Source organism: Poecilia latipinna, unplaced genomic scaffold, assembly GCF_001443285.1.
Source record: "Poecilia latipinna isolate Pla-1442-1.1 unplaced genomic scaffold, P_latipinna-1.0 Scaffold978, whole genome shotgun sequence".
Lineage (NCBI taxonomy): Eukaryota > Metazoa > Chordata > Actinopteri > Cyprinodontiformes > Poeciliidae > Poecilia > Poecilia latipinna.
The window spans coordinates 135,342-163,088 of record NW_015113594.1 but is presented as its reverse complement, the minus strand read 5'-3'; the positions used below and the strand labels follow the sequence as shown (position 1 = coordinate 163,088).

Below are 27,747 nucleotides of genomic sequence, written 5' to 3'. Positions count from 1 at the left end.
GCTGGGGGTTTTCCCCAAAACCAGGCCCACACGACCCGAAACATTCCCAACCCCAAAAAAAAAAAAAAAAAAAAAAAAAGTGTGTTTTCTCACTTTCTATTGTTCTGTGTCTCAGGTGTAAACAGGAGGAAGTAGAACAGAAAGCATCAGACAGTCCTAAAGGCACAGTCATGCTCTATAGGTGATTATTATTATTAATATTATTATTATTATTTATTTATTTACTTGGTTATTTATTTTTCCTCAATTTGACAATCTGTCTGTATTTCCTTTAGATGCGGTGATCATGTGCTGCTGAGTGGGGGCCCTCTAGTGGCCAGAACAGGCCTGTGCTCCCAGTATGAGGTGACGGCTATGCACAGCCTGGGTCAGGGTCCCTGGGGTCACCACCGCAGAACGCAGGGCCTCTCTCTGCCTCTGCAGCTACAGGTAGGCCGATCTAAGCCCAGCAAATTTCTGGCCCTTTTAAGCTTTTAATTACATTAACTGCACCTAATATTGAAGTTTTTAAAGTAGTTATCATGATAAATATTAGATGTGGTGATGAATTATTTACTGTCCCACTAATTTAAATTAATATAATCCTGTTAAGGTAAGTTTTTTATTATGTGGAATTAAAACAAAATTAAATTGAGTTCATTTTATGGATCTTATTTATTTTATTTTATTTATTTATTTATTTTTACTTTTTTAATAAAAAAAATAATATTTTTTTATAAGTTATTAACTGCCCTGTTAATGGAAGTTTTTTTTATTATTATTAATATTGAAAGAATTTCATTTAATAAATATTGGCCATAAAAAAAATATTGTTTTTCTTCCATTTCACTGATATTTAAAATCCTGTTCCCTCTTTTGCCAGGAGGGGGAGCTGTTTGCATGCTGTATTTAATGTATTAGAAGGAGCTCTGTGTCCCATATTAAATGGATGCATTCGAGATAAGATGAAGGAAAGAGATCTAAACCGGATTAGATCTTCTCTTTTCTACTGGTGTAAATGCAGCTCAGTGTTGTGGAGGATAAACCAAAACGATGTAAAAACTACAACATTAACCATTTTATCAGTGGTGTGTAAATGTTTTCCTCTGCACTGCTCTGTTGAACTGAACTGGTTCAGCAGTTTTTTTTCCCCCCAGTAGCCTGCTCAGCATCAGCAGCTTCAGCTGCAGTCACACTCTTCCTCACCTCACCGCTCGGGAAACATGTGCAGGTTCAGTGTTTTCCTGGTCTGGAGAAACAAACAGCAGCAGGGCTCTTTGTCCATCAGGATCTTGCCTCGAATTTCCCTCTAGGAAACAACCAAAGTTTCCTCTTTTGTGTTCGCCATTTTAGGGCTTTCCCACCCGATGGAGGTGCTTGCGTTGGCTAGCGTTGTTGCCAGGCTTGTTTCATTGGCCGTCTGCTTGAGTAGATGATCTGAAATCCACCTTTGCCTTGGAGGCATTATGTCCTGAGGCCTTCCTGAAAACCTCCAATCAGTTCCTCTTTTGCAACGTTGATTTACATTCGTTCATCGACTGTCAGCTTCTCTGATTTAACACTCATTTGTAATATTTTGGAAACCACAACTCATTAGTTATACTCATCATAATATATTTGGATTTAATATAAGTGGTCTTCTGAAAAGAAAACAGGAACTATCCATTATTCAGATTATTTGAAACCAAAGTTAGCTTTGTTCATTCTTTACAAGAGAAAGCAACGTTAATGCATGTCTTTTGTGTTGGGTCTTTTCTGTAAATCTTTCATACATGGAAATGAGGAATAGTCAGAATTATTTTTCATAAATCTGTAGCCTGGTAACTTCACTCCCTTCCTGTTTTTACAGGAAGCTTGTTGTTGTTCTTTCCGTGGTTCTGCGACATTTTCTCTGCTTAATTCTGTTTCTTTTTGATTCGATACAAAAAGAAATAGAATTAAAGCAAATCTTGCATGATCTGATTGAAATTTGATTCTGCTGTTAGTTACTTAATTTTAAAAGTGGATTTCTAGCTGACTTCCTTCCCTTCCTTTGGTTTCTAACTCCTATGTTGTCTCCGTTGTTCTCATCCATCTGTCCGTCCGTCTTCCCACCTCTTATCCTACATCTCCTATGACCTTCTGTCCTTCTTTCTACCTTCATTCCATCCTTCCCTTTCTTTCCATTGTCAGCTACCTTTTCTTCATCCGTCCCTCCACCCGTCCATCTGGTCATCATCAGTTCTTTCTTCCTTCTTCATCCCTTTACTATTCCGTCCTTCTGTTAATCACTCCTGAAGCGGCACAAAGCCTTCAACAGATGAACATTTTTAGCTTTTAATAAGCTTCTTCTTATGATTCTTTGTCAGGAAAACAAAATTTGTAATTTTTTTTTATGGTTCAGTTTGTAAAATTAGATGTTTGTTTTTGTTGTTTTCAAGCAATTAAAGTAAAAATGGTAACAAAAGAAATGAAAAGAATGAGTCCTAGTTCTGTGTTGCGCTACATTTTATTCATTGCACTTTATTTGTTTCCTTGTTTTAATCACTTAAAATCAGTTTTTGTTCATTTCCTTTTGTAATGGTAAAAAGGGATGTTTTTAGAGGACGTGCTTCCATTTATAGAGTTTTTCTGATGATATGTGTGTCGTGTTTGTTTGCAAATATAAACATAAGCACATAAAGAAACATGGAGAAATATTCTGTTAACATCAAGGAAAAAAAAACCCTGTGGTTAATTTGCAATGAATCGCAAGTCAACAATGGACACAAAACAATCAGCCGTTTCCACAGCGACGCGCCTCAGCTGCGATGTGTGCTCCGTGTCTGTGCACATGTGCCCGCATCATGTCACGTTTCCTCTTTCTTTCTGCAGGCTCATCACACGGTCTGGAGGAGGCTGAGGGAGCGGGCAGAGAAGCTGGTAAGGACAGCAAACATTTCGGTTCTCTACCTCGCGCAGCTGACAGGAGCCCCTCAGCGTTTCAGGGCTTATTGGACGGGTGTCCAAACAAACTGCCTGCTTCACGTTTTTGCCAGCTTCCCTAGCTGCAGCCAGAGGTTAGGATTTACCACTGCTATTTTTATTGCCTTCATTCTAATGCTGGCAAAAAAAAAGAAAAAAAGCAGAGGAGATGCATGGTGGGCTGTAATCTTTCGGAAACAGCAGGTCCCATCCTGCCGGTGCGAGCGCAGCATCAAAAACACAGACGCTAACTGGAGATCCAAGGGAAGAAGTATTTTTAAACCTCTCCAAGTTCAGAGCTGCAAATGGGGCGGAGATTTGGAGACGACGCAGAGGACAATCTGCTCTGTTTCCCTACGCAGCCGGGAAAAGGATCAAACATTAAGTCATTTGATTTCATCGTTTTCCAGGTCTGGATAAGAATTTAAAATAAATAAGAGCATAGAAAAACATTTATCCCCTGCTGCATTTGTATCCTAACATCCTCACTTCTAGACTTATCTCCTTCCTTTCTTCCTTTAGATCTTTCCTTCCTTTATTTCTTTAAACTCTTCCTTTCGTCTTCCCCGTCTTCCTTGGTTTCTAAGTTTCTTCCTTATGTCCTCCCTTCTTTCTTCACATTTTGTTTTTCATTTGTATTTAAAGCTTTTCTTTCCTACTGTAGGAATTTCCATCCTAAATTTCTGGTCCGGTCTAGTATTCTATATTTTAAAATTGAGTGCGAATCATTAATTCAGGTCTGGAAAAAGTCTCATTTCAGCATGATGAACGCCTCGGCCGCCCTGCAGCACAGGATTCTGCAAATGTAAAGTAGGCTAAGAGTTAATTTAGGATCCATGTTGGCAAAAAAAAAATTTTTGCTGGCACCAGTGATTGCGTAATTTAAAGGGGTTAAAAAAAAGGTGTTCGTTTATAGAAACTCTTAACTTGGCAGCTGATGACGTTGTGTGCTGCGTGGCCTACATTTTCCTGAAGTAAAACTTCTATCAGCGCAGCCTGAGCGGCTGCAGGACGGTTCGCTCTTCCTTTTTTGTAGTCTGCTGTGTTTTTATCACCTGAGTCTAATAGATGCAGCTCTTAGAGTGTGTGTGTGTGATGTGTGTGTGTGTGTGTGTGTGTGTGTGTGTGTGTGTGCAGAGGGCAGCGTCCTGATTGTCCTCTGGATCCCATATGGTGGCAAAGCAGATACGCCACCAGTTAGTTAGAAACTTCTGTCAAGGACGTTTACTCCAGTATATGATGTGAATTATAGTTTATTGGCAAATCATACTTCAATTTTTACCTCTTAATACCAAAAAATGGTGATATCATTTAAAGACTGATGGGTAAAAAAGGTTTGATTGCTGTAATAATGAAGAAATAACAAGTGCAACATTGATAGTAAAATAATTTCCAAAGCAGAAATAAATATTTAGAGATATTTTGGTTGAATAAATGGATTTAAAATATATATTTGAGAGAGGTATGAATAATTTTGGGCTAAATTGTAAGTTTCACGCCTGCTTTAAGTTTGATGTTTGCAGATAAAACAGCTTTTTCGCTGTTTTATCAGCGAAAAAGCTGATAAAACAGCTTTTATCAGAGTAACAGTAACTCTGACTGTTACTCTAGTCAGAGTAACAGTAGTTACTCTGACTATCCAGCTAGAAATCTACATTTGCAAAGTTTTTCTCAAAAAGCAGCTGTTTGTTTTTTTGGGGGGGCGCGGGGTGTTATATCTAGTACTTCTGTGCTCTGAACATTTGCAGCAGTTTGTGGAAAGAATATCTGACTTTCCAGTCCAGTTAAAAAAAAACTGCAGCAAACCTTTTTTCAAATTGTTCAGAAAGCGAAATTAGGAATTCTAATACAATGTAAAATAAACGATAAAGCACAACGTCGCTCTGAGCACAAAGTGTAGAATTACACTGCATAGATCTGACTGTATGGATCTGGCACATTTGTCATCGATACTCCATTTTTTTTTTTTTTTTTTCACTATGGGGACCGATTCAGATATTAACATCGGACCGGTGCATCTCTTCCTGCTTTAGTTAGTTTTTAAAGAAACAGACACACTCCAGTGAATCAGGAAGACAAATCTTCTTCTGTTCTGCTGCATACAACATCGTCTTGTGTTTATCTCAGGGCTGTGCAGTTGTCAATGTTGTTGTTGTATTTTGGAGGCTTGAAGTCTGGACGTGTCGTCCACTGGCACACAGAACAAGGCAGGGACGGCTGGAAAGCAGCAGAAGGTGTGGGCGGATGCGCTGCGTCAGCCGGCTGCAGGCAGCAGGGAGGCGCGTCTCCCGTCTGCCTCCAGCTGGCGCTCCAAACGCTGCCGCCCACGCCGCAAACCGGCATCACGACCCCGCACCATGAACGTTTTGCCATTTGTACACCTTCGTGAATAAGTGATGCACCCTTGTTCTTTTTCTTTTCTTTCTTTTTCTTCTTTCACTTCGGCAGGTAGAAGCAGGAGCGAAACAAGAATCAACTCCACCCCCCTCTCCTGACTCGGCTCAGTGACCGTCTTCCACCCTAGTCAGACCCTCAGCCGTGTATCATTTGTTCAATAAATGCTCAACATTAGCCACAAATCTGCTTCAGTTTTGTGATTCTTGCAGCTGTAAACAAATTAACCAAAATAGATAAAGTGACATGTGTCTGCTTTTTGCAACAAAGGCCGTGTGTGTGCGTGTGTACCCGCAGCTGCTGTGTGTCTCAGTGGTCAAACAGGTGGCTCCTGACCCTCCGAGTTTAACCGGAGCACCTAAGCTGGTGTCTTTTGACTTGTTTTCGCCAGAAGTGCCGTGATGAATTGGACCCAAGAGGTGCGTCATCTTCTTTGGGGAAATTCCACTTCTGGTAAACCTGCACGAAAACTAATCATCTGACTTCCACAGAACTCCCATCAGAAACGCTCGCCGCAGCTGTCGGTGCCAATCGGGCGTCCCTGATCCAACACCCTGCGGAGAGACACACCCCGCAACATGTGCTGCACACTTGAAGTCCAGCGCCTGCACCAGCTGAGGAGCTTGAATGCCTCCACAATAATTCACTCATTGAGATATGAAATCATAAAGTCCTTTTTTTTATGGTGAAGAGCAAGTTTAGCAGCAGCAGGTTTTAGTTTAGTTTCATATTGTGTTTTCTTCTGGTTACACTGTGTGTGTGTGTGTGTGTGTGCGTGTGTGTGCGTGTCTGTGCGCGCGCGTGCGTGCGTAGGAGGTTTTTACGAGTTTGGACGGTGACGGCTGCGGATCGACATAACGCCATCAGAAAGCGATCCGCGTGACCAAAATGGAGAAACATTTAACATTTAGGAGAAGACACAAAGTAAGCTGTAGTTGCAGCAGAGAAGAGACACATTTTCTAACTGGCCTTGATTGTTTACTTTCTGTTCATATTCTGTTTATTAATAGTGAAGTTTCTCTGTTTTACCGTAGGAGAAACTGTAGAAAGGAGAAACTGTTTAATTCGAACAGTGTTAAGACGTAACTTTTACACTGAATATAAAGTGACAAGCATTCCTAAAACTGAATTTAATTCAAAGATACTTCATGTATCCCAAAAGGCAATTAAATATTGCTGTAACTCGTGTCATCAAAGTATCTTCTTCTAAGAATCTTTGTGAATCTCCAGTAGCAGTCAGTCTTGCAACAAATCTGATTACACCTCTGATTTCAGACTCAGTTTCCTGGCAACAATCTCCCACGGCAGCATGTCCTAGATGACACCATCAGGCCTGAGTAAAGGCCATGTAGTTGGTGTCAAACGTTTGCGTGGCAAAAATGTTAGTTTGTGCCGATGCAATCTGTAAGATCTTCACAAAGTTTCCAGCAGTTATCACAGATCAACCTGCAACCCAAACATTAGCTAAATTAATGACTGGTTGACCATTGATGACCTCTGGAAGCCTTTACTAAAATCTACATATTTCTGGGGGAAGGGCGGGACATCTTTACTCATCATTAGTGCTAATCCACCTCATTTGCTTTTGCTCCTCTTTCAGTCCCTGCCCATCGTGAGATATTTTGAATTGATATTAAAGCCGACATATTTATGGATCTTTCCAATTTTAAGTCGGATATCTTAAAATAATTTATCATCTATGTATTTGATAATGCAGCTGGTCAACACAAAGTGATGAAGGAGAAAAAGCATGATTTTTATATTCCTTATTTTACATAAATGCTACTTGATTACTGCTTCTAGCTACCCACATTAGCTGCAGGTATTCTGGGTTTGTTTACCTGCTTTGCGCAACCAGAAACTGGACTTCTTGCAGAGTGAGAAATTTCCCTGGCCCAGAGCATGATGCTGCCACCACTATGTACCACTGTTAGGAATGTGTGTTCAGTTTTTCTGGTATTTAGTTTCTGCTTTGTAAAATTCCAATCAATAACATTAAAGTTTGTGGCTGCAACGTGGTGAAAAACGTCAAGGGATCGTTTTTCTGTTTTTATTTTTTTTTTTTTTATTTTATTATTTTTATTTTTTGTGGATTCCTTTTATGTTGTTTTTTTCTCCCACCTGATCAAAAATACGACAGTTGTGCAAATTGGAGTTGAATGAGTAGACTATTTTTATCCAACATTTACCAACATCAAGTTCATGCGTGAGGATGGAGCAGCCGTCGGTGCAGTGCGCGTCTTTGGACACGGCGCTGCGCTCTAAGCGCTCCGTCGCTCTGCCCGCCTCCCTCTCTCTCTCCTTCTCTCTCCCTCTCTATCTCGCGCTCTCTCCTCTCATCTCCACCTCAATCTCAATCAGCGCCGAAACAGCACGGCACGAGAAAGAAAGAAAGGGGGGGGGAAAAACGGGGCATCGATTCGCATCCGAGACAGTGACCGATGCTCGCCATTCCCTGCCCGACGTCTCCGCCGCCGGCACGCTGCGCCCCGCTCTTCCCGCTGTAAAAGCAGCTCCCCGCCGGGGCAGTCCGGTCGCCTTCTCCTGCCCCTTCCTCCCTCCCCAAACCCCCTTCCCTCCCTCCCTCCCTCCCCAGGTCTGGACGGCAGTTTATTCCGTGGATGCTGGATGAACGATCGGAGAGTTGTGAACAAGTGTGAGAAGAACGCCGAGGCTCCGCGATCTGCGTCCCCCGCGCCGTCCACGGAAGACGAGACTCGGCCAGAGTTGTGGACGACAATGGAGGGGACGTCCCTGTATCTTCCTATTGTTATTTTACTCATGCAATGTAAGTGGAAACCAAAAGTGTACATCTAAATGGAGCGCTTGCTCTCTCGGCAGCCGAACCGATCCTTTTGTTTATGATGGTTTCATTGGCTGGATTAAGATAAACACTTAGCCAATTAGTTTAACGCTTTGGGGGTTAGGATCCTATTTTTAAAGCGACCGGCTAGACTTTTTTTCTGGAAAATCAATCAAACTCACTTTTAGATACAGTTTGTGACTTTTCAAACATGTCACGGTCAGATTTGTTGTTGTTGTTCTGCTGCAAATGTATTTAAAATACTTTCCTTTTAAAAACGAAGCTTTCAGGTGGACATGCGTCTGGTGACATCACAAAAGGTACATTGACCAATCAGACTTCTTTTCAGTACATTTACTTGTTTGTTTGTTTTTTATTTGTTTAAAATCTCCCTAAAAGGTGGTTGTGTTTATTCTGTACGCTTTGCACATTTACAGCTGTAAAAATAACCAGTAGGATGAGCCCAATCCTACCGCGCATTTATTCACTCAATCGTCGCCAGTTGTTGAGTTGACTTTGAGTATAGTAAGCTGAGACTTTAAAGTCATGCATTTTATGGGTGGAGATGGAGAATATCCATGGAAACCAGCCAGATGGACACTTTTCAAACACCTTAAGTTCTGCTTCAACCTCGTTATCCACCACAGCATCCATAACGGAGCCAGACTCCAACTCAGACAGGCAACATCTCCACTCAATCTTACCTCCAGTACTTTATTTAATTATTTATTTATTTTAAAGCTGCCTGTTTACCTTAACTAAACCCAGCTGATTGGCTTGATTCTGGTCTCTCGTGTGATGTCATCAACCCTAGCTAAATGAGCAGTTTGTTCTTCGACATGCCTTTTAAAAACCTGTAAAATCCTGAAGTAAAAATCTATATTTTATTGCCCATCTGTGTTTTTATCGTCAGTGTGCATTAGTTAGTGAAGCAAAGATGCACAACTAGATTGTATCTAGGCAGATATTTTAGTTGTAATTTTATAATTATAATTTTGTTGTTTTATCGGCGCGCCTGGGCTGGGCTCCTAGAGGTTTGGCCTTGAACTTGTATTGGCGTCTCGCCACGTGAAGGTGTTGGCAAGAGAAGGGGCAGATGTTTGCATGAGGTCAGTGAAAAGCTACTTCCAACTACCAGCTTTCCTCAGACACTTCCCGGAGACAGGAAGGTTTGCAACAAGGCAGGCGGAGATAAAAAAAAAAAAAAAAAAAAAACATTTAATTTTAAACACAGAGGATAATCAGAGTCCCTCCTGATTATCCTGTTTGAGAAACCGGGCTGACGTCCAGGGAGGAGGAAATGCTTTGACTGATGCGAGGAGACAAGCGCGAGTGAGTGATGCACACTTTTACTCCGTGTCGGTGACATTTCGCCACCTGTCAGGCCACTGAGTTCAGAGCTGTAGGTTTTCGGCCTCGTCTTCTGCCGAAACCGAGAGAGAACTGGGCGTGTCTCTGTAGCGAGAGAGCCACCATCCCAAATATCAATCTCTGTCTCCCACACATGGTGTGCCTGCCTGAGACAGCTGTTGCTCTCCCTGCGTTCAGCTCACACAGTCGGCCTTTGTTCAGAAGCATACACACACACTCACACACACACACACACACACATGCGGGAATGCGTAGAGTTCACGTCCTGTTTTTCTCTGCAGCCTTAAAACACGTGCCATCCACTTTATCTCCATCGCACAGCCAGACAGGGTGCTTCCTTTGGGTCCGTCTCCCTCCCTCTCTCATCTGTTCCCTGTTAATTTGAATAAGTGCCTTAATTATTACCGCGCCACGCTTCTGACCCTGACTCAGGCCTGCCAGCGCCCAGCCTGGTCTTCGTAACACCCTGTACGGACTCTTGTAACGAGAGTCCGAGAGCCGAGCCAAGCCCAGAGTGTGCCGTCCTTCTATTTTCTGCTCGGCCAAGACGCGGCTGTCCCTCTGAGCTCATAAGCCGTCGCCGTGTTTGGTTCATGCTAATGCCACGCGCTCAGTGCAGGAGTGTTTTTTAATTACCACAGAGGCCCCTGTTTGATGCTATATCGGTAAACCGCCAGGGACCTCCCGCTGCGACGCACATGCATAACTTATCAAGATCTGCCGAAAACAACTTTCCGACTCATTCTCGTTGGAAGAATCTTGTTTGATCCAAGGTGACAAACGACACTGGGCTTAGCGGGTATCTGTCTCTTTTCCTGTTTCCTGAACTCACCTGGTTTTTCGTGGGTCATTTAGGATGCAAACAGGGGCCCCGCCCTGACAGGATGCTCCCGATTGGATCTGATTCTCTAATGATATTTACAAAGGTCAAATATAGATTACATCTGACCTGTGATCGCATGATGTCAAGTTCACTGAACAAGACCAAATAACGGACAGATTCCTCTGCAGCCAAGAGAAGCAGTCAGTCAACACCTTCACGGTTAAATCGAGGTTGTAAAGGTCGTCGGCATTCGAAGCAGGACCTCTTTTCTTCCTTGTTCTCCAACCGTGTCTGTGCAGGCATTTTGTCATCCCTGCTATGTTTCTGTTTTTTCAGACACACTCCTCAAAGGTGGCACCAGGCCTGCTCTCACATTGTACAACAAGACTTTCTCCCATTTCTCCTTCCTCCTGTCAGAGACCATTTCTTTCCCCCTCAGTCCCACTCGCTCTTTTATTCATGCTCCTGCAGGTCTTAAGTCCCCTGTTCCCCCTCCGCCTCCCTTCCTTCCTCCACTCAGTGCGACTCGTTCTCCTTCACTCCATTTGTATTCTATTCTTAGGGACGCTCATCTCTCCTTGATCGTTCATTCTTGTCCCCTTTTAATTTGATTGCATCTTTCCTCCTCGTCTCGCCCCTCCTTTGGTGAGATCGCACTTCCCCGAGGGTGTCGAGGTACGCGGGCCAAAGTTACAATAATCCCGTTAAGCCGCCTCCAGTTAAAGCATGTCGGACCGAGGCGGAAAGAGACCATCAAGAGGGAACGATGCACAAAATTAGGAGCCAGGCCGATGAGCTGCTCCACATTTATGAAAGGCGTTCACAGGCTTTAAGATCCAACTGGCAGATAAGGTTTTTGACTGTGTACACTTGGAACGGCAGCTGTTATCTGCTGTTTTATTACACTCTTCCAACCTTTTGGCTCAGCTTTCCCTGCTTTCTGTAGCATCGCCTCTCTGTGTGCAAGCAGCCTATTGTTCCCCAGCTTTGGCGCAGAACAGAAAGAAAGGGACTGGGATCTCGCAGGTTCAAGTCCTGGGAGCAGGCTGGTGTAGGTAGAGGAAGCCAGTTCTCCTGAAAACTATATCTATACGAAGCCACAAGGTTATTCAGCTCTTAAGCTTCCCTGCAGTTTTATGATAGTCTTAAAAGACAAAGTCAACAGCTATCGGTTTGGTTGGTGCAGTCAGTAAAGTGCTGTGCTGTGAATCTGGTGATTGTGAGTTCAAATCCCAAACATGGCAACCTCTAAATGCAGTGTGTGTGAAAATGTCTAGATGTGCTTGGGTCAGGTGGAGACAGGATGCCAGGGGAGAGCCAAAATTGTTTTGCTTTAATTTTCTTTCTAAACCGTCAGTGTATATTGCCAGCAGTTTTAAGAGACAAACAGGGAACTACTCTGCACGTTGGTTGGCACAGTTAGTAAAGAACCAATGTTTCGTCAACTGCTGGCACCATTGACAGCAGAAAAGATACATTTGCTATGAAACACTTCCAAAGCGTGGAAAATAGTGCAGTTTACAGGTTATGGCATCAGACGTCAAGTACGGCGGACATGGGTTCAAATCTTGGTAAGAAAACATAGTGTATACTTCTTATTAGCCTCTTTGTCAATATTGACACCTGGAAAGATAAATGTGCCACGAGAAACTTCTGAAGTGTGGAAGGACATGTGGTCTACAGGTTAAGGCATCAGCCTTCAAGTATGAAGGACAAGGGCTCAAATCCTGGGAAGGAATTTTCATTTTCTCGGTTTTGATGCCAAAAACCAAGAAAATGAAAAATCGGCAGCATCACCAAAAAAATTTGAAATCAGTGCATGGAAAGGATGTCTATTTTGTCAGCATCTTTCAGTCAATATTGACACCTCTAAAGATAAATGCGCCACAAGAAACTTCTGAAGGGAGGAAGGACATGTGGTCCACAGGATATGGCATTGGACACCAGAGACAAAAGACGTGGGTTCAAATCTTGATCTGTACATTAAGTGGAAATGCATGCTTTATTTGGGATTTTTAGATTAAAACACACAAAGTTCATCATAATCAGTCAAAATTAAGGCTATATGATCAGAAAAACATAATTTCTGCTTATATGGTTTTATTTATCAAACTGTTTTTACTCCAGAAATGCACCGATTTCAAAGTTAGTTGCTGATACTGCCGATATTCCAAAAACAAGAAAACAGGAATATCGGCAGTATCAGCAAAACACTTTGAAATCGGTGCATTCCTGGAGTAAAAATAGTTTGATAAAAAAAAAAAACATATTTAAGAAGAAATGATGAAATTTATTTTTTCTGCTGTCAATGGTGCCAGCAGTTGAAACATTGGTTCTTTACTAACTGTGCCAACCAACGTGCAGAGTAGTTCCCTGTTTGTCTCTTAAAACTGCTGGCAATATACACTGACGGTTTAGAAAGAAAATTAAAGTAAAACAATTTTGGCTCTCCCCTGGCATCCTGTCTCCACCTGACCCAAGCACATCTAGACATTTTCACACACACTGCATTTAGAGGTTGCCATGTTTGGGATTTGAACTCACAATCACCAGATTCACAGCACAGCACTTTACTGACTGCACCAACCAAACCGATAGCTGTTGATTTTGTCTTTTAAGACTATCATAAAACTGCAGGGAAGCTTAAGAGCTGAATAACCTTGTGGCTTCGTATAGATATAGTTTTCAGGAGAACTGGCTTCCTCTACCTACACCAGCCTGCTCCCAGGACTTGAACCTGCGAGATCCCAGTCCCTTTCTTTCTGTTCTGCGCCAAAGCTGGGGAACAATAGGCTGCTTGCACACAGAGAGGCGATGCTACAGAAAGCAGGGAAAGCTGAGCCAAAAGGTTGGAAGAGTGTAATAAAACAGCAGATAACAGCTGCCGTTCCAAGTGTACACAGTCAAAAACCTTATCTGCCAGTTGGATCTTAAAGCCTGTGAACGCCTTTCATAAATGTGGAGCAGCTCATCGGCCTGGCTCCTAATTTTGTGCATCGTTCCCTCTTGATGGTCTCTTTCCGCCTCGGTCCGACATGCTTTAACTGGAGGCGGCTTAACGGGACTACTAACTTAGTAACTAAGTTACGAACCTAGTGGGAAGCCCTCTGCGACTCTGCACGTTTAGCAGTGCAGCAGTGGAGCCAGCTCAGGAAGTCATAGACTAACAGGAAACTGGTCCACTGAATAAAGGCCTCTTGCTTATTTATAAATTTAGATTTGTCATTTGAAAGAACAATGGTCGGAAAAAGCCTCCGTTACTCACCAGGGTAAAATTGCCCTTTGGTCTTTTATCGTTCTGCACAGATGATATTGTACTTTAGTAAAATCACAGTTGAACCACTTTTTAAGAATCAGCAGGGTTCCAGCCTCACGCCTCTAATCAAATACACATGATCCACCAGTGACCGACTGGTGTGGTCAACCCTTTAGTCGCCAGTGGAAAACATTCAGCACCACTGACAGTCATTCCAACGAGTTCAGTCTGATGCTAGGCCAGTCACAGTTCAGTTCTTTTGGTCACTTTAGTGTTTCAGATTGTCTGACACTGTTGAAGTTCCAGGTCTTCATTTTAGTTCAGGAGACTGTTGCTCTGAAAATACCTCTAGGCCTTCAGTGACAAGAGCACAAACAGATAAAAACATGTTTTCATCATCCTCAGAAACCTGCTCATCAGAATCACGACGCCACTTTGTTTCCTTTGCATTAGTTTCATCAAAAATATGATCCACTTCATATGAATGTTCTCTTTTGTGTTCTTCCTCCAGGTTCCCCTTCAGTTCCCGTCACCGTGTCGACCAACAGACCTAAGGTGGAGGTGGAGGAGTTCTCAGGTGAGGACAGGGGGGACAAAAATACAAGTGGAAGGAAACGCCTCTGTCCGCTTTCTTCGCGACAGCAAACCGGGTGGCTATAAATAGATCGGGCCATTAAAATGCTACTGATCCTTTGCCCGCCGTGGAGGAGGCCCCTGATTGGTCGCGCTCTCCCGCCTTTCAGACGCAGAGCTGTCGTGCCTGTTCCACACGGAGAGAGACCCGAACCCGCGCATCGAGTGGAAGAAGAAGGCAAAAGAAGTCTCCTTTGTCTACTTCGACGGACGCTTCAGAGGTTTGTTTTGATCCCATCCGTACGACAGATGAGCTGATTTAATCATCAAAGTTTCAGACTCTAATTCGTTAAGATGCAGCCGACTGATGAATGTCAGTGGTGTGGTGGAAGTTTAACCTCTCGTCTTTGAGGCTGAATGGTAATGAACGCGAGCTTTCACCAGACAGACCCTGTTGATGACCGTCTTTGACCTGCCGCCGCCTCCACCGGTCAATTAACCAGTCGTGGCTCTTGCTTCGTTAAGGAAGCAGTTTTTTGTTTTTTTCCTCTGGGACGATACAACCACACAAAGAGAGTGGCGTTTTCTTTTTGTGGTGCTTGATGGTGGCTGCGACAATTTCTTCCCTGATATAGAACCAGCTTGTTATTCCTTCACTCGTGTGTTTCAAAGAGCAGAAGAAGCATGTTTATTTGAGCTTCAGCTCTGAATGCTGAAACCGTGATGAGATGGAAGATCAACATTTAGAGGTCATTAAAGTTGACTGCCATCAACTCAGCATGATTTCGGTAACTGTGGACCGGCCTCTTGACCTCTAATGACCTCTGTAAACATGTATTCAATTTTTTAAAATGATAGCAGCAAAAATGTTTGACATCAGTGTCATTATTTTATTTTTAAGTCACTTTATCTGACTCCTAATCCCAGGCAGTTTGGTCCCACTGTGGCCAAATCCTCCCGTTTCATAACCTCTATGTAACTGCAGCCTTGTCACTTTAGGTTTACCATTTTAGTTGGACGATTATGCTTTCGTTGGGATTCACAGAGAAAACATCCCTTCAGTTCAATTTCACTTCACTTGTTTTTAGTTTATAACCAGCTCTGAGTACGTTGACTGCAGCTGAATTTGCCTCTGTTGGGGGAAAACAAACAAAAAAACTCGTAAGTCTTTTCTTCAGCGCCTGCGACGCTTTCAGCCACTCAAGACCTTCCGACTTTCCTCCCAGGTCCCTTTGAAGGCCGAGCGACCATCGACGGGGCGACGGTGACCCTGCACAGAGTGACCCAGGAGGACGCCGGAGAGTACCGCTGCGAGATCAGCGCGTCCCTGGACACGGTCAGCCTGGGCGAGACCAACGTGACCCTCAACGTCTTGGGTAAGGAAGAAACATAAACCGTTTTTTTTTTGTTTTTTTTTTTTTTTGCTATTTTTTTTGGACAAACCCAAATTTCTGGCTCACTCTTTCTCACTTCGTCGTCACCCAGTGCCCCCGCAGACCCCCATGTGCGAAGTCCCCGCCTCGGCCGTGACGGGCTCGGCCGTCCAGCTGCGCTGTCGGGACCAACAGAGCGTCCCGCCTGCCACGTACTCCTGGTTCAAGGACAACAAGCCAATCAGCAAGCCCCGTCACGCCAACGCGACCTATCTAATCAACTCCCACACGGGAATACTGGTGAGGCGGCATGCAGATTAGAGGGAGAAACAGAAGGCAGGGCGAGCGTTCATGACCGTCTCCTTCAGAGTCGTATCTTGTTAAACGGAGGTTAAAGATGGTTTATCGTATGCAGGATTTGAAATGTGTTCAAATTCAGTCAGTACTTTATAGAACCGCCTTACTTTCATTTTAGTATTTTTTGACTAAGACGTGCCGGACAAACTAGATTCAAACATGACTTTACGTGAAATCCATTGTGGCTGTAATACATAGTTTTGCCAGGTAGTTAATATTCTAGATTCCTCGTTGAAGTTTTGCTTCTCTGCAGGAGTTCAAGGCGGTCACCAAGGAGGACAGCGGTCGCTACAGCTGCCTGGCGTCCAACGGGGTGGGCTCGCCCAAAATGTGTGAGGCCAAGCACATGACCATAGGTAAGGCTGTTCTGTAACCGCCCCCCGGTGTCCCCCCCCCCCCCCCGCACCTCCCACCGATTGAATTTCAAGTCTCTCTGGTTTTGCAGAGGACGTGAACATCACCGTCATCCTGGGGGCCGTGGTGGTGGTCTTCCTGCTGCTGGTGGTGTGCGGCTGCGGCGGGATGCTGCTGCATCGCAACGGCTTGTTGACTCGTAGGTGTCTTTGCCAACATCAGATAAAAGTTTTGTATTTATTAACATGATGTTGATTGGTAATTGTTTTTTTTTTGTTTGTTTTTTTTACCGTGGATATGACCCGTCTAGAAGGACACAGAGGGAGGTAAGAACTTTTCTTGTACAGTCACCTCAAAGTCTGGCATACCAAAAAAAAATTATTTTACTATTAACTTCTTGTATTTGAAGAAAATCTCAGGACATCTTTTTCCTCATTCTGCAAGCAGACAAAAAGGAACAAAAAGGAAAGAAATCATATATCCGTAATGCTTCAACGCGACCGCTGTTTTACCGTTTTTAATACTCTTTTAAAAATTAAATCTAAAAAATTGAGAACATATGTTTCAGTACAGAAATGGGGATAATCTCCCTTCAATTTCTGCAGGATTAAAAAGCATCTCTACCAAACAATCTACAGCACATTTGTCTCCCTTTCCTCCGGTGGTTAAATATGTTTACAGAAACTGAATCCTCAGACCTAACAGATTTCAAACCAAAAAAAAAAAAAGAAAGAAAGGCAGGATGTGCCATTTTTATTAACATGATTCCACTTAAATTTCTTAAAGCTACACCATGATGTCTAAATACTTTCAACCACAACTTAAAAAAGAAAATATATATATATATATATATATATATATATATATATATATATATATATATATATATATATTCATTTGCAAATGCTTTTTTGGTACAGCTTCAATTTGTAGACATTGTTCTGATGTTTTCAGATCTGTTTCTGTGGCCTTTTTGTGGTTGGTCAGTAATGATTTTGGCTTTCATGTACTTTTAAATTATTAATAATTGTCCTGCCAAATCAGTGGATCCTGGATGCTGAAGATGGAGTCGGTGCTAGGACAGACATACGCTTATAAATTATTCACTTTCAGTCTGAATTGCTCATTATTGTAGCGCCACAGAAACCGTTTTGTAGAAGCTGTCAACTTCCGTCCGTGCATATCAGATACAGATTAAAGTATTAATGCTCCACAAGCCTAATAATTACATTCTAAACGTCTTCAAAGAAAAATCTAATTTAATTCGGAGGCAAGGAATCATTGTGCTTGATCTACAAAATCTCTTCGAGGAAAAAGAAGGTATCTAAAGACTACAAAGATCAAGTTTGCATGATATCATGGAGGCCGTGCAACATCGATGCACTTCCTGTGTGGAAAACCTGAAGAGGACAGAAATAAACCCTGGTTAAATCAACTTTTTTTCCATTAAAAAAAAAAAAAAAAAAAATTATAAAACAGATTGGAGAAGTAAAATATCCAGCTTATTCCGTCGTCTTTGACAACTAAACGCTTTAGGAGTGTTCACCTCCTGGCTTTCGCGGTGTCAAAGTATTATGCTGCTAAGTCCAACTGGGAGCTATCTGCACAGGAAAAACTGAGGTCATTATCCGTCTACGAAAAGGTCAAACTGTATTCGTCTTTGTTTGATTTAATCCGTCTCTATTGTTATCTCGGGATTACATCGGCGGAATATCGCGCTGAGCGGCCGACACGCACGCGGTTACTCGTGGCGACGTGAACATCCAAAGGGCAGAAAGAACAGTGGTGCAAAAGTAAAAAAAAAAGAGTTGTGTTTGCCTTTACTGCAAAAACACTCCGAGATGATCTGAATGAGTTCAGCTGCAGGATCCAATCTGTTCTAGTGACTCTGAGCATCACACCTGCAGATAGTCCAAGTATGCGACATCCCTTAGATGAGGAAATATATCCACTTAACTACAAAGGAGACTTCCTGTCTCCATTAACTCAATAGGATTAAGAGTGGTTTTGTGGAGTAATTATAAACGGTAAATGTCTTACCTGAGCTCAACAGCAGTCAGAGCGATACAGATACAGAGCTAACTATTACTAATCTGAATGAATTTAAATCTCATAACACTATTAGCTGACTCTTCTTTTTCTTATTTAACTATCTGCTTCTTAATATGCTCTCATCATACCTACTCCTAACTAGTTAAATTGTCTTACTAATAAATGATCTCAGTTGCAAGAATGCATTATAATGGTTTTGGTTTTCAGCGACTGAAAACTTCCAAGTTCACTTTCTCAGATTTAAAAGAAAAAAAAAATTAACTGGCTGATCACAAACTACAGAATGGAAGGGGATTAATGGGAAGTTTAGTGAAAGGAAAACTTTTTTTTGGTTCAAAGGAGAGAGGCGAACAGACTTTTTGCCACACTTATGCACAAATACATGCAAAAGATGCAGTTTTATGGCTTTCAGAGAAACTGAATGTTGGGTTTTCATCACCTGTAGGCTGCAATCTTTAGTCTAGATGTAAAAATGCTAAAGATCGTAGTTGTTCGAACGCGACGGGGTGCGTGGACCCGCATCCCTGCACCTTTCCGCGAGCGACTTGCCTCCGAACTCCCGCATGGTGTGCAGTGCAACATGAGCCCGCTGTGGTTAAAGCCGCCAACCTGATACCCCCGCAGGTCGTTCTGGATCTCCCAGTGTCACGGCGCGGCCCACATCAGCAGCCAAACCCTACACAGAGCGGACGACACGTGAGTGAAACACGAGGACGAACTTACAGCCAGAAGAGTTTAAATCTCATTACCGGCACCGACTCCAGGAAACGGCTGAACACGGCCGAGAAACGTCCTCCCCATCCCCCCACCCTCTCCGTCTCTCCGCTGGGGAAATAAATCGTGGCCACGGCCGTTTTGTTTGGATTAAACTAACAAGATAAGGTGTTAATTACTTGCTGCTAAGCTGATTTCTTTTACTGTTGGAGTCGTTTCTTTGTTTCCTCTTGGTCCTGAAAGCTTGCTGCATATTGAACACACGGAAGAGCAGGAACATCCAGTAATAAGAAAAATAACCTCCGTTCTCATCATTTCAGTCCAGTGTTCAAGATGGAAATGTCTAATTATTTTCCCCTAAAGTTCAGGAGAAACTTTAGCTTCGGGTCAAAATGTAAAACCAGACTCCCTCACCTCTAAACAATCACCAAATCTGAATAATTCATCACATCAACTTTGGCATCTGTACATTATTAAATAACAAATGGAATATTTATGAAGCCAGGTAGAAATGTTAATGAGTCTACTAAAAAATTTACCTGCTTCATTAAAGTTAAAGTGCGCAGTGAATGTGACAGATTGACAAGATAATAGACATCTTTGTTTAAAACAGGGCAGTATGTGAGAGCTGTAGGTAGTCAGTATCTTACCTGGAGTGGAAAGCCGCATTTAAAACGACATTTGACTGTAATTTCCTGATTATGTTTTATTCTACTTCAGCTCAGACACTCCATGTGCGTTGCTATTAGAGATAAGAATTACCACATATCTGAATAAATTAAAAACTGTCACTTCAGTGCCATTTCTCCAGAGGTTTTGTCAATACCAATAGATTTAACTGAAAACTTAACTTGTATGTAAAGTTGGATCATTTCTATGACTAAATAAAACTACTCAATTATCATAAAACATGCGCTAAAAACAAAGGTTTGTTTGGAGGTACAAAATAGCAGCTTGTGCTTTTTATCTGTTACGCTCTTCGCTGTGCTCCGTTAAATCTTGACTCAGAGGTGCCTTTCACTCAGTTCCTTGTACGATATATGTGTAGTATGAGTCAGAATGCAGCTGTCTGCTGTCCTCACGTTGGTTTTGTCTTTCAGGTCCAACGTCAACTATGTCCCCCCACCCCAAGAAGTAAGTGTCCTCCCCGTCTACCGCTGCTCTTCTTTAGATTCTGATCACCCAGACATAAATTATTTTGCTTCTGTCCCTCGTCAGCCCCAGGATTTCAAACACACTCAGTCGTTCATGCTCTGAGAAGATGGCTCTCCTTCGACGGACAATAACCCCCTCTCCCCCTCTTCCGTCCCTCCTCCTGTGATGAGGTGCCAACGATGGATTCAGATCTCTTTCCCCACTTTTGATCTTCCAGCAAACACCAAACTCGATCCTCGCTTTGTTTTGATTTTAATCTTTGATTACATCTTGCTTTTTGTGCTGTTCACTTTTTGCCCATCGAAATCCTCTTCTCTTACGGGACTCAAAGCAGCGCCCTGGTACTCTGCCGCCCCCTGCTGGTCATATCTAGAAAGTTAGCCTCTGTCTTTACCTTTTTTTTTTTTTTTTTTTTAAACCAAAGACTGATGTTTAATTCAAGTGACTTTTATTTCCATTTTAGAAACTGAATCTAAGGGGAATCTTCTGAAGCCATACTGAATTATTTCAGTTGTTTCCAGACAACTCAGACTTAAATAGAGCTTACCTCCAGTCAGTATTTTGTCTTCTGTCTCAGGCCCAAACATCATTAAAATCCCCATATCACGATCTTAGTAAAAACCAGGAGGAATAAGTTTGACTTGTTCAACTTGAGACCAACCCCCCCTCCGTCCTGATGTGCCTGCATGGTCTTCTTTGATAAATGTATACATAAATTATCTACAGTAAACCTTGTGCCTTTTTAATTTCACAGTCATATCGATCTCGGGATCACGCTTTTTTGTAAACAAACTTGCCTTACTTTTCTGTCTTTATATATATATATTCTCGTGCCACTGTTTATCGAATGACGTGTGGATGACTATAGAGTTTTATTTGAATGAATCAATAAAAGTTTTTTTTCTTTTCTAATAAACATCCTTTTCTATCATGTCCTCTTCATTTTCCTGTACGTTCCCAGAGGCGTAAATAATAAAGAGCACCAGCAGCTCGGAGAGCAAAACTATACACGAATCTTTCAAGTGACTCTAGATGAGCGCTGGACCTGCTCGTGCTTTTTATCTGGAGCCTCCTGAGATCGATCTCAAAGCATGGCAGCGCCGGCCTAAAATTTTAAGCAGTGTGTCGAATAAAAACAGCATTTCCGCTGCTATTTTCGGCTTCAAACAGTCATCCTGGAGAGACTTTAAATGCATCCCTGACCTTGTCATAATGTGGCACTCTCAAGACTAATTCAGAGTGACAGCCAATTTCTATCTAGGTCACCAGACATTCGGCTCACTGTAATTCAGTCAGTTTCAGATAATAAGAACTACATTTCACTACAAATCGAGACCGAGACGTAATCCATAAACTGAGAGGGAAATTAGAAGTAAATATCTAGGATCAGGTCATGAAATAAAACCGGGATCCGACATGAAACATTTAGAATGTTTTTACCCAAGATTTTGTATTCACATTTCTGGGTTTCACCCCTGGAATTTACTTTTTTTTCCCCCTTTTTGTCACACAAATGTCTGAGATATACCAACACAAAGCAATGGGTAACAGTGAAGTCTAAGGGAAATGGATTGTTTCAAATCTGAAATGTTGCATATAGCGAATTCTTTCATAAAGCACCTGTGTGTGATTTAGTCTCAGCTTGAATGCAGCTGTTCTGTGAACAAAACGACCTAAGAACAATGTGAACATGTTAAAAACACGTCTCCATGGAAGTGGCAGCATTATGCCTTGGTTTAATATTTAAACAAAGTGTGTAAATCCTGAGCAGAGCAACCACAAGCATACAGCCAGAGCTACACTGAGATCATTTGGATCACAAGAAATGTGAGAATTAGAATGGCCTAGTCAAAGTCCAGATGTAAATCCAAATGAAATCTGATGTTCAGAGACTTTCCAAAGTTGGTTTAGCAAAAAATGAGAATAAACTGATTCCGGGGGAATGTCACACCTTTTACATTTTTATTTGTAACATAGAACCAATAAAAACACCAAACTGTGGCTAAACATTTCAAAATAACATTTATTTCTGATATTGTGATCTGAAAAAAAATATCAGCAGGTTTTTGATGGGTCCCAAAATTATTTACCATTTGAACAACTCGCGTAAAATAAAATCCAGATCCTCATTTTTCGCTCCACTCTCTTTTATTAAATACGACACATTTGAGACATGTAGGAGATTTACAACATGGACGTCCTTCACTTGGCGACTTCGTCAAATTTCACCTCTGTAGGGTTAAAACAAAAAAAACAAAAACAAAAAAAAAAAGGCATTAAACACCAGCTACAGCACAAACTGTCAAACAGATTCCAAAAGGCAACAATGTAAGCCTGAAGCTGAGAGAGAGAGAGAAAAAAGCCTCCTGGATCTGAATCCAACACAAGTCATCTTCCTCTCTGTCACCATCTTTGCTATTTTTAGACACGGACAAAAAAGAAAAATGACAGCGCGTCTCTTCAGAGGCATAAATATTCATGAAAGGGAAAGTGTGAAACAGCATCTAAGCAAAGAAGGGGGGAAAAAAAAGCCACGTCATAAAGAACTCGCTCCCCCATCTCACCAAGACTGCTGCTATTTTTATTAGCTGAAATTAATTGTGGGGATAAACTGCTGGCTGCTCCATATTTGCCCTCCAGGGACACAATAAAGCACTTTAGTTAATCAGAGGAATAAATCAAGGCTTCTTGGTGGAGGAACTTTGACTTAAACTTCCATACTTTAGCCATTTCATAAATAACCACGAGCTGCGCTGCTCTGTCTGGGTTGGTCCGTCCTTCAGGAAGATACGCAGACATCCAAGATTCTGGGACTGATTTATAAACTCTACATTTATATACTAAAAAAAAAAAAAAAAAAAAAAAGGAGAACCAACCAGAGAATTTGAAGTCTGGGAACTTGTTGAGGTCTCCTCCTCCATATAGCCTCTGCAGTTTGGCTACTTCCTCGGACATGTTCTTCTGGAACTCGGGCCCCGCGTCCACGACACCGCCAGAGGCCCTGGGGGGAGCCGAGGCAACGGGACGCTGTTACGAGGTCAACTTACAGCTCCTCATGCTACCACCGAGTGTTTGGGGTGAACAAGAACAGAAGAAAAACTCAAATTGACTGACTGGCTCTTGCTGCTGTAGTCCCGGATCTTGTCCAGGAAGAGCTTCTGGATGGGGTCGAGGTCCTTGGCCTTGTTGAAGACCACCGCAGAGATGCCGATGTTCCTGCGGAGGGTGAGGCTCACGGCAGAGCGCAGCAGAGAGGACAGCTGGAACAGCCGATGCAGCGACATCCTGGAGGAAACAGACAAATCACAGCGCTGAAGCAAAAATGTGGAGAACAAAACCTGAATCCTTGTGTTTGAGAACTTGGAAATCAAATAAACCAGCTAATACATTGCAAATCTAAGGGTAAAAGTTCAAGTTAAAACTAACAGTAGTACGTAATAAAAAAAAAAGACAAATTGAAGGCTTAACAGGTTTTTGCAGAACTGTAATAATCTGAATAAAGTGTGAGTGGTACCAATTTGCACATCGTCACTGCCCATGTTCAAACATGAACAATTTATGTTGCTCGTAAGTTAAATACACGTGCCTTCTGTAAGCCAGTTTTTAATAATATTTGAGAAAACTGCTAACATGTAAAGAGGTGTTCTGAAAATGCCGACTTCGAGGGTCAAAGTCCTAAACACCAACATTAAATGACTAAACTGCTTTCCTACAATGTAGTCCAGCTCTGCTAATTAGCTGATATTGGAGTCAGGTGTGCTGAAGCAAAAAGACATCTAAAAGTTGCGTTAGGCCGCCCTTATAAATCATCAATAAATTGCATAAAAAAACAGCAAAGAGACTCGCTTTAGAGCGCAGGGTGACCTTACAATGCCTGCTACTGCTTCACAATTAAAAACATCTTTATTAAAGCTGAAGACATTTTCCATCACCTTTAAACAATGCAATAAAAAATACAATAAAAGGAAAATTAATATCTGGCCAGTGAAACAGAAATAAAGGGTAAATAGCGACCGGGGGAGTTTAAATCAGGCAGTGATTATATGGAAGAAGCTGCAGCTAACGCCAGTGTTAGCACCAGCTAGCTACGACAAATTCAAGCCTAAACTTTCGGTGACCTGCATTATTTTAAACATCTCTAACCACTCAACCAACAATAACAATGAGTTACAAATTCCCCTCTTCAAGTAACAAACGTTTAAAAAAGGCCTCGCAGTTAAAGCTAAACAAGCTAAAAATGCTAAAGCGAACGCTTTCTAAACACTTATTTTTAATGTACTTTCAGACGTACAGCTGTCAAATGTACCGCTACAACCCTTAATTAAGTGAACACAGAACGCTAACAAGTCAAATACCAGATGAAATCATGAATATTTTCATAGTAGTTTGAGCTTCCAAAGAACAACTCACCTTGGGCTTGACACTCGGTAACAAATGTGGAGGACCGCGGTGGATTGTGGGAAGAAAATGGGCTTTAGGTATCAATACTGCCCCCTATTGGCAGCGTTAAGCATCTTCAGACGACATTTTTATTGATATAAACAGAAGGTTGGGAAGTGATTAAAATAATTTTTTAAAGACGATTTATATATCAAATAATACATAGCCATACATACATCTTGTATTAGAACGTACATAGATTTTTACCTTGATTTTGTTGTAAAGCCGGATTCATAAGTACATTTTAATAAAAATAGCTGCAAAACAATTCAAACCTCTTGACAGCGCATTTACTGGAGTTTGAGACAGACCAACGCGTAACGCAAAAATATTTGCTTTCGAATTTGAAAAATCTGAAAAGTGTGGCATGCTTTTGCATTCACAAACTAGCCCAAGCTCAGTAAAAATGATCTGTGGACATCCATTTAAAAGTCCACAGGTTATACGGAAGTAGCTGCAGCTAATGGCAGCATTAGGCAACAGCTAAATTCAAACCTAAAAAATTGGTGGACTTTGATTGGGCCGTTCCATCTGCGTTTCTTTAAAGTCCATCCTAATTTACAATTGGAATAAGATCATGCATGCCACCTTCTTTTGAAACATGTTCAAAATATTTAGTTTTCCTTACAGTTGCTTTGTTTTGATCCAAAGACTCAGATATTTAAAGAAATAAAAGACGAGACGCCATTTTGATTTTTTTTTATGTACATTCAAAACTTGATTATGGAATACAGTGTAGAAAGCATTTTCCCAGTCGATGCAAATGGCCTGCACAACATTACACAGTGGAAAAAAAAAACAAAACAAACATATACCCCACAGAAAAAAAAGAAAATCCTGCTTCTTCTACTACTCTATGGCGCACCCTCTGAAACAACAAACTCACCCAGCAGCATCCCTAAAATATACATTTCACTCAGTTGCTTCATTCGTCATGGGATCTATGAACAAGTGTGAGAGGTTTCATGTACTTTACGCTCTCCTCCAACTTGGCTGTTGGTCCTCTGCGGTGAAAACATCCATATGTCTGTGTGTCAGCATTTGAGCTGATGGCAGAGAGGTGAGCAGCAACACCGGGAGGAAAAAGAAAAGGCGAGGAAGGGAGGGGAGGTGCAGCGGGAAGTGAAAAATCCATTATATACACAGACTGCCTGACTGGTTGGTTATCCATCCGAAACTGCAAGTCATTTCCTCTCCTCCTCCTCCTACTTTTCTACCTCTCAGCACTCCTGAAGCAAAACTAAAGGAATAATGAGACGGCATTGGCTTACAAATGGAGGAAAACGCAACTGAAAGGGTTCCTACACCAATTTCATAGTAATTTCCAGACTCTCCAGTATTTTGTTTCCACTTTAAAAAATATAAAATACTCAAGTTCACCAGAACTCTATGATAAATATCCAACAGTGGGTGAGTGGAAAATATTGCATCTGCAAAAAAAAACAAAAAACGAGAAACTGGGAGGATTGCAAAAAGGGTTAAGGTGTGGAAATAAAGATATCTTTCCATCCTGACTGTGTAGGAACCGTGGAAACAATCCCAACCTGCTTCTCTCAACCGTCGCACAAACAAGAACGAGAACATGATCAGGAGCAACTCTGCCGCAAAAACACAAAATCTCAAGTATTTTTGCTCTAATTTCTAAAAAAAAAACTAACTTACGAGTAACTTTTCAGCACGACATCAGAGCTTATTTTAAGTGCTTAATGCCTAAATATTGATAAAGTACTAGTTATAAATGGAACAATCTGCCAGATTTAATTGAATTAAACTCACTTCTTGCTGAAAACTTACTTGTAATTTAGTTTTCTCATTTCATGTGTACTAAACTAGAAAAAAAAGAGCAAAAATGCTTAGTAGGGTTTTGTTTTCGCAGCGTTCAGATCGTCGGTCCACGCAAGGATTCTGAGAGACATACTTCGATGGGTGAAAATTTACAGAGATGAATCTCCTCCTCGTCCTCCAGCCTCAGGAACGGGAGGAGCTCAGAACTTTTAACTTAAAAAAAAAAAAATAATAAAGAAAAGAGGAAAACTAAATGCACATGATATGAAAAAAGCAGAGCCCGTTCCTCTAGGTTTCTAGATATTTTTCGTTCTCGTTTGGATGTCACGTGATCACGATTGGATACTAAATGTACAATCTTGCTAGAATGACAATCTATGAGTGAGGAAGGATCTCCAGAGAGAGCAGCGTCAAGATCCGGTTTTGTTTTCTTTTTATTCCCCTCTTACTCCAAATCCTGTTGTCATGCACACTACATAAACAGCTAAGACTTCAGCATTATTACTTTAGCAACATTACACGCAATTTAAAAAAAATGACTTTACATCAGTTGACTTTTTTTTTTTCCTTTTTTTTTTTACCGTTTTCGATCTTTTTTGAAAAAAAGAAAAGTGGAAACGACAAAGTAAAAACAGCTCCAACATTTACTAAAGCCGTGGTCGCTGTGTTGTCCCTTCGGAGCCCGGGACGGCTTCACACAGCCCAGCTGTTGCATGGAAGGAGAGGAGAGAAGGATGGAGGGAGGAGACAGGAAAGAGAGGGGGACACTCACTTGTTCTCCAGGAGGATGAAATCATTTTGTTTTTAAGAGACGTGCCGACCCGAAACTAAACTGAGAAAGTGTGCTTTTTTTTTTCTTTTTTTTTTTTGCTTACGGCCCAGACGCAGCAACTTCTACAATTTAATTTAATTAAACAAAAAAGAAAGAGAAAAAGGCGTCTTGCTGCAATAAAGTGAAGGAAGTGGTTTGACACAGGAGGAGAGGCAGGGGGAGGAGGTGATGGTGTGTTTATGTGTGTGTGTGTGTGTGTGTTTATTTTCATTTGTCGCCTCAGTTCTGCATCTGCTCAAAGAACTTGTAGGTGGGGTTCTCGTAGCCGTTCTGCTGCATCTTGGACAGGTGGCGCTCCTCTGGGGTGACGGCAGCATCCACCTGGAGGGCAGCCAACAGGGGCGGAGGTTACACACATCATGTGGGAGAGAAAACTGACACGCTCCATCATTTCGGAGCCACTTGTCTCGAAGATAAATGAATGAAAACAAAATCGGTGATTCGTGTTTTAAATCGAAGCGCTAATGACATTTCAGGAAAGATGAATGCGGCCAATTAGAAACATGAAACCAGAAAATTAAACGCAGCAGAGGCGTTAATCCG

At 41.8% G+C, this 27,747-nt stretch overlaps 4 protein-coding genes across 8 annotated transcripts in view; 2 read left to right on the top strand and 2 right to left on the bottom strand.

Annotated features, from left to right (window-relative positions):
* mrpl39 (mitochondrial ribosomal protein L39) overlaps positions 1 to 5,501 on the top strand; it is an 11,193-nt gene extending 5,692 nt beyond the window's left edge. Inside the window, exons 7-10 of the mRNA XM_015050162.1 lie at positions 116 to 181; positions 276 to 429; positions 2,833 to 2,880; positions 5,371 to 5,501. Of these exons, the coding sequence (XP_014905648.1) occupies positions 116 to 181; positions 276 to 429; positions 2,833 to 2,880; positions 5,371 to 5,430 (328 nt within the window). The 3' untranslated portion in view covers positions 5,431 to 5,501. The remainder of the gene's footprint in view (positions 1 to 115; positions 182 to 275; positions 430 to 2,832; positions 2,881 to 5,370) is intronic.
* Positions 5,502 to 7,388: 1,887 nt separating this feature from the next.
* On the top strand, positions 7,389 to 21,077 carry jam2a (junctional adhesion molecule 2a). Of its 4 annotated transcripts, none has more exons than XM_015050159.1 (11): positions 7,389 to 8,104; positions 14,081 to 14,146; positions 14,313 to 14,423; positions 15,369 to 15,518; positions 15,628 to 15,815; positions 16,126 to 16,228; positions 16,318 to 16,425; positions 16,540 to 16,552; positions 18,903 to 18,974; positions 20,093 to 20,126; positions 20,211 to 21,077. In XM_015050159.1, the coding sequence occupies exons 1-11, from the start codon at positions 7,945 to 7,947 to the stop codon at positions 20,247 to 20,249; spliced, it is 1,044 nt and encodes a 347-aa protein (XP_014905645.1). In that variant the 5' UTR covers positions 7,389 to 7,944; the 3' UTR covers positions 20,250 to 21,077. The 4 variants fall into 4 exon arrangements, with proteins under 4 accessions (XP_014905645.1, XP_014905644.1, XP_014905647.1 ...); XM_015050158.1 differs by having other exon boundaries at positions 16,537 to 16,552; XM_015050161.1 differs by lacking the exon at positions 18,903 to 18,974 and having other exon boundaries at positions 7,395 to 8,104.
* A 1,073-nt stretch (positions 21,078 to 22,150) lies between these two features.
* atp5pf (ATP synthase peripheral stalk subunit F6) lies at positions 22,151 to 24,652 on the bottom strand. The gene is made up of 4 exons (XM_015050164.1): positions 24,558 to 24,652; positions 23,262 to 23,431; positions 23,024 to 23,148; positions 22,151 to 22,378 (listed from the first exon to the last, which is right to left on the bottom strand). Exons 2-4 carry the CDS (start codon positions 23,429 to 23,431, stop codon positions 22,350 to 22,352), a joined length of 324 nt encoding a protein of 107 aa, XP_014905650.1. The 5' UTR covers positions 24,558 to 24,652; the 3' UTR covers positions 22,151 to 22,349.
* A 2,713-nt stretch (positions 24,653 to 27,365) lies between these two features.
* The window catches only part of appa (amyloid beta (A4) precursor protein a), a 28,101-nt gene continuing 27,719 nt past the window's right edge, over positions 27,366 to 27,747 (bottom strand). For both annotated transcript variants that reach the window (XM_015050165.1, XM_015050166.1), the window contains one exon: positions 27,366 to 27,525. In XM_015050165.1, the coding sequence (XP_014905651.1) occupies positions 27,424 to 27,525 (102 nt within the window). In that variant the 3' untranslated portion in view covers positions 27,366 to 27,423. The remainder of the gene's footprint in view (positions 27,526 to 27,747) is intronic.

Coding starts and splice junctions, on each gene's coding strand:
- atp5pf (XM_015050164.1), bottom strand. CDS start 23,431: ATGTCGCTGCATCGGCTGTTCCAGCTGTCCTCTCTGCTGCGCTCTGCC. Junction 23,149..23,261: donor GACTACAGCAGCAAGAGCCA/GTCAGTCAATTT, acceptor GGCTCCCCCCAG/GGCCTCTGGCGGTGTCGTGG. Junction 22,379..23,023: donor CCCAGACTTCAAATTCTCTG/GTTGGTTCTCCT, acceptor TTAACCCTACAG/AGGTGAAATTTGACGAAGTC.
- jam2a (XM_015050158.1), top strand. CDS start 7,945: ATGAACGATCGGAGAGTTGTGAACAAGTGTGAGAAGAACGCCGAGGCT. Junction 14,424..15,368: donor CTTCGACGGACGCTTCAGAG/GTTTGTTTTGAT, acceptor CTTTCCTCCCAG/GTCCCTTTGAAGGCCGAGCG. Junction 16,229..16,317: donor GGCCAAGCACATGACCATAG/GTAAGGCTGTTC, acceptor CTGGTTTTGCAG/AGGACGTGAACATCACCGTC.